This window comes from Laccaria bicolor, genomic scaffold (genome assembly GCF_000143565.1).
Source record: "Laccaria bicolor S238N-H82 LACBIscaffold_10 genomic scaffold, whole genome shotgun sequence".
Taxonomy (NCBI): Eukaryota; Fungi; Basidiomycota; class Agaricomycetes; order Agaricales; family Hydnangiaceae; genus Laccaria; species Laccaria bicolor.
Genome location: NW_001889881.1, coordinates 957,068 through 966,312, shown reverse-complemented (window position 1 = coordinate 966,312; position 9,245 = coordinate 957,068). Strand labels below are relative to the sequence as shown.

Genomic DNA, 9,245 nt, shown 5'->3' with positions numbered 1-9,245 from the left:
TGGGGGGGTGGGATCAATCACTGTAACTCCCATTGATATGCTTTGCATGGGGATGAATGTGAAAGTGCAAAACATGCAAACAAGGATTACCTCCAATCCCCTGCCCAAAAAGTTGACTTCAAAGAAGACTCACAAGCAGGATCTATCAGTCCCCATTAACCTCCTCCCATCAGTGAAGACTCAGCTGAAGGCAGCTGCAGCTGCTGCTGGCAAAGCACCCCAATGGACACTCATCCTTGTCCTCGGGCAGCCAGGGCTTCTGCAAAGACCAATACTCTGGCCCAGACTGGGTATCAACCACCCCCCACCAAGAACGATGCCACCAATCTGATCCCTGCGAACAAGACCACTGTTTACACCAATAAACGATACACTGACCCCAACCAGATCCCAGAGAAGTCCATGGTGGACATGGTCATTCCAGCTAACAAGGAGGATCAGTCCACATGCAGTTTCCGGGTGCACATTTCATGCATCTTGGACAATGCTATGCATCACTCTTTGATGTGTATGTGGGAATTGCCATACTTGACACTTTACATGGCTGCAGGCCACACTTGGTCCTCATACATATACTACCTAGTCGGAGTATAGTCTTTCTAGTAGTAGAACATTATTTCACAATGTCCACATGCAGTTTATCCTCTAGAAGTCTTGGTAATCTTATTGCAAGATAAAAGTCTGAGTTTCCATTTTAAAAATCCATTACATGTTTCTAAACCCTTGGTAGTAATGCAATCTTGTCCCTGTGTTGGGTGGTTTACTCTAGAGCTTCTTTGTACTCTATTTCATGGTGGATGAACCCTAAATAGGCTCCAAGTATGATGTCATGGCACATACTGCTGCCAGCTCCAAGGCCTTAGTCCTATGTTCAGGTGCACATTTAGTCTACTGAACCAGGTATGTTCAAAGACTTTTATATCATTGCAACTCTATATAGTGTATGTACAGAGAAGACCATTTTAATGGTAACATCACAAAAATCGGATTTTATATGGTTGAATACATTTCACCTGTATCATCTCCCTCTCACTTTAATACTGACCATCCCCAGTCATTGCAAGATCCCTCTGAGGATGTATTATCTCTTGGACTTTGTCTTATGGCTCACACAGTTTTCTATTCTAGCAACAGATCACCAAGGCTCATCAGGGTTAACTGACATGTCTTTGACATTTTCTGAACCTGTCAATGTCCGCCAAACTGATGCTTCTCTGTTTCTATGTCATCTCTCACGCCTGTCAAAACAAGGAACCCCGAAAAGCTATTTTTAGCACAAACACCCAATAAACTTTTCATAAGTTGCAGGATCCTCAGGCAACCACAACAAATCGACACAGTATTTTCCACAAAGACATGGTATCAATATATATCTTTTACATATATAAGACCATCTTTTCTGTCCATTCCTTTCTGCCTTCAATCCCTAAGTCCCTTCCTTTGTCACTTCAATATGTCCATCTCTAAGTTCAATTTCATCGGTTCACTGGCCACCTTCGACATGTTGCGCACTTTATTCTCTGAGCCAGGTTATGCCAAGCTCGAGTCCGACATCATTGTTGAACTTCTCAATGTGGCTCAACCTCATCTCGTAAGTTTTTCTCTTTTTCTTGTCTTTCTATATAGCTAAAACATTTATTTTCTAGCTTGAGTACATCTGTGTCACCATTGATGGTGTACCAGAGACCGAGTGCGATGTCCGACTTTGCAGAACTCTGTTCAACGCCCAACTCAGGGTTGACACAGACTCTGTTGATCCTGACTGGGAAGTCTGGATGCTCAAAGGGCCACATAATGGTGGTGACTACCCTGAAGTACCTATTGTCCAGTGTTTTTATCATTTCTCATTCTAATTCATATGTTCTAGGATGAATGTTTTACTGAGGTGTTCCTCGCGACCCTCTCTGTCCCAGATGACCCTCCCACTGAGGTGGTGATGGCTGAGGCTGCCCTGCTGAGGTCACCAAAGAAGACAGTCTTCTGTCTATTGAGGATCCCATGGAGATTGCCGCTGCTGCCCCTCCTGTGGAAGCCACTGTCGAAGATGTCATGCTGGCAGCCATGGTCATCAAAGAGGACCATTTACCTCCTCCTGTAAGTCATTTTCCAATTTTTCTCTGACTTTTTCTTTTTCTCATAGCCATTTTCTTTTCTTTTTCAGGAACACCATAAGTCCCTGAATCAGGCTTATACCCTGATATCTCCTGCCAACTCAACTAGGTCTGCAGCACTGTTTCCAGTCACATTTTCACTGCCAGTATCTACTACGCCAGTTCACATCAATGAGTGCACCTCAAAAAACCAACAAGCACAAACAGGTGGATGACACCAAGGCTGAGGAGGAAGGTGAATTGGAGCAAGACATTGCTTCTCCACCTCCTCCTGTGTTGAAACCAAAGTGACATCATCCTCATAAGACTTGTAAGTCTTTCTTCTTTTATCTTCTCTTTTCTTCCTCCATAAGTTCCATGTTTCTTAACATTCTATTGAACTTATAATTTGTATAGTCCCTCCTCACCAATGTTTCGCTAATTTTAGTGAAATGGCTCTGGCAGAGGAACTTCTCTGAGATCATGTTGTTGTAAGGTCATTTTTCTTATTTATTCAAGTTTTTCTTCTAAATTTTATTTTCTGATAGATTCCTGAACTAAGCATGCAATGCACAATTGGCAAGAACTCAAAGGAGGCAAAATGTGTTTTTCTAGGTTGGGGTTCGCCCTGTCTGCCTTGCAAAAAGTTGCATTTCCCTGACTGTGAGTACAACCTCAACCCTATTCCTCGGGGTCAGGTGCACAACCAGTTGGGTTGTTGCGCTACCCATCTGTCACCCAATAGTAAGTCTTTCAGTTGTTTGGTCTATTTTATCTTATTAAAATCTGTCTTTTATCTTAGAAATTGTCAATCTCATTGGAAACATGGTCCACGATGAGTGGATCCTTCACTCACTCTAGGCCATTGTTGACACCATTTGCTATTGTCAAGACACCCAAATGCATCAGGCTGCTAATGCAGTCTTTGATCTCATGGTGCTGGATGGGAAGGAGGGGTTAATTGGCATGGTCTTCCACAATGCAGAAGAACATGACCATTACCTTCCTTACTTGCTCTCTCTCATTGGCAAGCTTTTGGAGGACGACACTCCCCTGGATGAGGAAGATACATTGGCCACCCTTGCCACCTACATTGGCCACCCTTGCCACCTACATGCGACACGCTTTCCCTCATCTTCCACGATGCAAACTTCCTACCCAGACAATTCAGATGAATGAAGATAACAGTCCAGTGGAACAGGGAGATGACGGTGAGGAGGAGGACCAGCTGTTCAATGACAAGGACCATGTACACTAACTCACAATAAAGAATGTCACATGATTTTTCTTACAAAGTTGTTGCTATCACACAAGAACCAAACATTTTGAGACTTAGGCTCTGGTGTATGAAACATAGCTAGAGAGGTGTAGATTGTATATACCAAGTCTAGGGATGAATAATTGAAAACTCAGGATAAGGCAGGGAATTGATTGTGACAAGTGCCAAAAATGGGATGTAACAAAGTGGGAAATTCTAAATGACTGCAACCTACTGAAAGCAATTCACAACTTGAGGAGGAGTATTTTTGCACACTGGATCTCCCTGCTATTGGTATGAGCTGCATAAAGTCTCTGGGCTAGAAAACTTAATATCTACAAAAGATAGGTAGAAATGTTAAAATGAACATTGCATGATGTTTGTAGAAGCAGATTCCCAGAGTTTTTCTGGAAGTAAACAAGTATCTACAATATTGGTCCTTCTTTTCTGCAAGACAAAAAAATCTTGAAAAGTCCACAATCAAAGGGCATTTTACATAGAGCAGGAAAGGTGTGGGGTCTCAGAGCTTTGTATATATAGGACCCCTGTGTATTTCTTTGGGATAGTGTTACTAGGCATTAGAAGTGCCTTGTGAATTATTTTCAGCCTCAATTCACCAAGAAAAATGTCAAGGATTGGTCCAGGATGATTGCTATATGCAAAATGTACTTTTATTGTGGACTTTACAAGTTGTACCCAGTGCAAAAATCAAATTTCTATCATGCTATACTTCAGGCATTGTTAAAAGAACAACCTGAGTCTCCATGGAGCCATTCAAAAGGATGGTAGCATTTTTTTGTCTTGCAGAAAAGAAGAACCAATATTGTAGATACTTGTTTACTTCCAGAAAAACTCTGGGAATCTGCTTCTATAAACATCATGCAATGTTCATTTTAACATTTCTACCTATCTTTTGTAGATATTAAGTTTTCTAGCCCAGAGACTTTATGCAGCTCATACCAATAGCAGGGAGATCCAGTGTGCAAAAATACTCCTCCTCAAGTTGTGAATTGCTTTCAGTAGGTTGCAGTCATTTAGAATTTCCCACTTTGTTACATCCCATTTTTGGCACTTGTCACAGTCAATTCCCTGCCTTATCCTGAGTTTTCAATTATTCATCCCTAGACTTGGTATATACAATCTACACCTCTCTAGCTATGTTTCATACACCAGAGCCTAAGTCTCAAAATGTTTGGTTCTTGTGTGATAGCAACAACTTTGTAAGAAAAATCATGTGACATTCTTTATTGTGAGTTAGTCTACAGGAGGGCCATCCTGCTGGTTGTCCCTAATCACCTTTTCATATTTTCATGGATTTTTATCAGAGTTTTCTTTATATCAAATATCTTGTAGTATCTTGGTAGTTTTATCTTGTGTATTTAGATAAACTTAATCTTCTTGTTCTCTCTGTGTGATTTAAGAGCTAGCTTGTCAACTTTTTGACTTAGGATCAGTTGAAATCAATTTTTAAGTTCATTTCATGGATATAAAATCACAAAATGTCATATCTTGATCTCAGAAGGTATATTTTGTGCTTTTAATATACCCCCCCTTACTTTTAAAATCAACTGTCCTCAGTTGTGTTCCCAAGTGTATGGAGCTTGTCATTAGTGATGGCGAAATCTATTTATAAATCACAGAAGTCTGGTTCCCTTCACCCAAGAACTTTGATGAATAGGGGTTCCATTCCTCATCATTTCGTTATCTGATCTGATCTGATCTGAGTCCAAACACATCAACAGAAGGTTGAAGTGCTATAAAAGATGGAGAAAAAGTAGTAGAAAATTCAGAACAGATTTTTCAACCCACTTTGTCTACTCAAGCATCTTTCACCATGTCTACTCCTGCTCCTCTGGCTGCTACCCTTGTTATTCCACTTCAGTCACCCATTTTAGGGTACCTATGAGGTATATGAATTCTTTGATTTAAGGGTACCTCAATGGTACCCATTCCAGGGTGGTATGTGGGGACCATACCAATACCATGGTACCATGGAATGGAAAACCCATACCATATCCCACTCATGCCAATATCATGTTACCATACCATATGGTATGATGTCACTTCATACCATCATACCAAAGCTGTCACAGGGTGTCTGGGGTCCTTTTTTCAAAATATATAAATTATTTCTGTGGGCTGCAATAGTGGTCCATTGGGTGCCATATTTTGTGGGGTGGTTCTCCAGGTTTTTCCTGAGATATTAGGCTACAAATTGAGGCCAGATAGTCCAAGCCAGTCAGTTCAAATGGGGATTATCCTAGCTTTCCCATGCATCAAAGCTGTTAGATGATACATATATCTCCCAGTCCTATCCATTAGAATACACATATAGTCTTGCCAACAACACCATCATGCAATCTCAATTTTCTTAAAAACTGCAATCATGGAATGAAGTATTGTTGTCCTGAATGTTTGGCCTTCTGTCATAATATTTGGTCCAATTTTATCAAAGCTGAGTGAATCTATCCAATCCCAAAGTCTTGTTAATTGGAAATGGGATCAAGTCTTGTGTCCTGAGAGTCTTCATTATCAAAATATTATACTATGGTATTGCACTCTCATACCATTGCAATCTCTAACTTAAACCTTTCTGTCAACTAGTATATCCATTCATAATTGTAGTGTTTGAAAGTCCAGTTCGGTCCGGTTTTTTGATGCCCAGGGGCGTTAACCGTAACCGTAACCGGTCTGCCTTTTCCCCAGAAGTCAAAAGACCAGACTGGACCGCAAAAAGACCGCAGACCGCGGTTTTTTGCGGTCTATAGACCGGTTTCGGTCTGCATCGGTTTTAACCGGTTTATGACCGGTCTTTAGGCCAATATTTTAAAATTATGAATCGGTAAATTTATTAACATCTCTAATAGCTTCAAAACGAGCCCAAGAACGTTAAATTCCATTAGGAATTGGTGCTTCTATAAAATAAGTCTGGTACATTTATTATTCCCAAAAGTAATTTACATTTTAATTCATATCTCTCTCGTTTTTTTACCAAATCGTACGTTCTTGGGTGCGTTTTAAAGGGTATTTAAGGGGCTACAAAAGACCGGTCCAAACCGGTCAAGACCGGCTCACGTTAACCGGTTTTTTTGCGGTCTTTACATTTCAAAAATAAAAGACCGTAACCGCAGGTCCGGTCTTTTGCGGTCTTGGTCCGGTCTGGTTACGGTCTTTTTCCAGTCACGAGACCGGACTTCCAAACACTACATAATTGTACCATTTTACAGTTCTATGAACTAACTACTAACTGTACTTATCATTTCCTACCAGGCAGCTCACTGATTGTTATTGATATCTCCAAACCTTACCAAGCTTCAAATTGTATCATCTCATGACAATTTCATTCCAACTTTTTTCCCACCAAACCTACCCATAATACTTCTGCCTTGACCTCTTATGAGATGTTCCAACATCCAAGTTATCTTCTTCATCATCTTCCAGATCCTCCCACAAATCCTCACTCTCCCATCTCCCAAAGGCCAGCCCATTATCTGATACACTGAATGCATCTGACACTGCCATGGATTCTGTCCCTTCAATAACATCGTTGTTGTCTGCTTCTTCAACATTATATGTGCAATTCAACTGTTTATCATCACTTTCCTCTTCATCAACATTTTCTTGTGATGAATCCTTCAATGCAGTCTCCAAATCATTGACATCAGGTCCCCATCCTTTCAACATTGGATATGTGCCAGGAATCAGAGACACCTGTTCCCTCCACTGTGCACACAAACTCAGATGTCTTGACTTTCTGATAACCAACTGATGCTCAATGTCTTCTTCCTCTGTAATAAAGAACAGTACTGTTAGAAAATTTCCTTAATTACAACATTTGCAATATTCTTTGATTGTCGTGCCAAGGGCTTGGTCTGTGCTGCCACTTGCCAGTTCCATTCATTTTCAAGCAAAGAAATTTCCAACCCCAGTTCATTGAGAATCAATTCAGCCTCAAATTTTCTTTCCATGCAAGACAACCATTTGCGTTGAAGCCATTTACCTATCATATCAAAAGACTTTTTATCCAGATGCTCGACCTGAGTATCAATGGTAAACAGCTGATGATAGAACTATTTGGCTCAGTTATCAGCTTAATTTCACAAATACAGTTGAGTGCAAAAAGAATGAAGGTTGGTTCATTTTTCTGGTTCTTTCTAAGAATCTACTGTACTGTGTATTCTTTTACATTATGTAGTTGTGTTACACTTCCCTTGGTAGAGGCCATTTTTGGCATCTGAAAAAAAAAAATGCGCTAACTGGGGAGGTAGCCAGAACATACCTCTGGTCAACCTGAATGAGCCTATCAAAGAATCAGGCAAAAATACTGAGTGGTTATGTCTGTAGAGGCTTTGGAAAATGGCTTGTTTTGTCTAAAACAGGCCAAAAGTGACCAAAATGCACTTCAGTCACCCATTTTAGGGTACCTATGAGGTACATCAATTCCTTGATTTAGAGTACCTTGAGGGTACCCATTCCAGGGTGGTATATGAGCTCAATACCAATACCATGGTACCATGGAATGGAAAACCCATACCATATCCCACTCATACCAATACCATGTTACCATACCATACCATGTCATGTCATACCATACCAAATGATCTCATACCATACCATACCATCATACCAAAGCTGACAAAGGGTGTCTGGGGTCCTTTTTCAAAATATATAAATTATTTCTGCAGGCTGCAATACTGGTCCATTGGGTGCCATTTTTTGTGGAAGGGTTCCCCTGGTTGTTGTTGAGATTATAAGCTACAAGTGGAGGTTAGATAGTAACTCCAATCTTCAAAAATCAGTTCTATTGAGCTATATCTCAGATTTTGTCATGCATGAAAAACCATTTAACATTATATATCCTTCCCATTTCTTTCAATTAGTACAATAAATAAACTGTGATGATGTGGTCTTTGAGAAGCAAAGAAGACAAGACATTTTGTGTATTTCAACTACACCAAGTACCACACCACATATAACTCACTTCAAAAGCAACATTTTTATATTGGCCTTTTTTCTTTTGTTTATACAGAGTGCAATTTTCACTCAGACTTTACATTCTTGGAATCACTAGGCAGATGAGAAGTAGATCTATAATTTGGGGAATACTGAGATCTCATTGACCAGCTATGAAAAAAAAGTTGGCTATTTGAGTTGTGACTTGGCCACTGGCTGAACCTCAATAACTCAATGAGAACTTAATGCTTTTTTATGTTCTTTTTCTAAGGATTTAGATCTACTCCCTATCTATCTGGAGATTTTAAGAACAAAAAATTGAATAATAATTGTACTCTATACAAGCAAAATGGAAAAGAATCAGCTAAAAAAACATGGCAACACTAATAGCATAGTCCATGGTATAATATTATTACATCCCATAGTCATACCAAACCTGTCATACCATACCTGTCATACCATAGCATGTTCATACCATAGCATACCATAGCATACATACCATACCTGTCATACCACACCATACCATACATACCATACCTGTCATACCATACCATACATACCATACCTGTCATACCATACCATACCTTACATACCATACCATACATGCCATACCATACTTACCATGATTCCCATACCTTGGCAGGATTTCTCCTAAGTTATTTCAGCTGTTTCAGAGACTTAAGCTGATAACCTACCCCTTAGAATTCCTTCTGACATTCCAATCTGAACAGGTAAGATAGATGTGTATTTATTAGCTACATAAAATCAATTTTACATTATTTTACATCAAAGGGAACAGGGAGGTAGAAGGGAAGGGGGATGTTCAAGGGAAGGGGGTGTAGGGAAGATGTTGAAGGGAAGACCTAGGGAGGAGGGAGGGAAGAAGGGGGGGGGGGGGATGGAGGAATGGATGGAGGGAGGCAGGCAGGTAGGGAGAAAAGAGG

The 9,245-nt window shown here is 40.2% G+C and overlaps 2 protein-coding genes across 2 annotated transcripts; one reads left to right on the top strand and one right to left on the bottom strand.

Annotated features, from left to right (window-relative positions):
* Positions 1-1,453: 1,453 nt before the first annotated feature.
* Positions 1,454-3,269, top strand: LACBIDRAFT_326614 (uncharacterized protein; the record flags this gene model as incomplete). Its single annotated transcript, XM_001880484.1, has 6 exons — positions 1,454-1,591; positions 1,647-1,814; positions 1,868-2,094; positions 2,418-2,421; positions 2,639-2,834; positions 2,983-3,269. The coding sequence occupies 6 exons, from the start codon at positions 1,454-1,456 to the stop codon at positions 3,267-3,269; spliced, it is 1,020 nt and encodes a 339-aa protein (XP_001880519.1).
* Positions 3,270-6,446: 3,177 nt separating this feature from the next.
* LACBIDRAFT_326613 (uncharacterized protein) lies at positions 6,447-7,573 on the bottom strand (the record flags this gene model as incomplete). Its single annotated transcript, XM_001880244.1, has 5 exons — positions 6,447-6,551; positions 6,657-6,660; positions 6,719-7,136; positions 7,349-7,418; positions 7,535-7,573. 5 exons carry the CDS (start codon positions 7,571-7,573, stop codon positions 6,447-6,449), a joined length of 636 nt encoding a protein of 211 aa, XP_001880279.1.
* Positions 7,574-9,245: the final 1,672 nt, after the last annotated feature.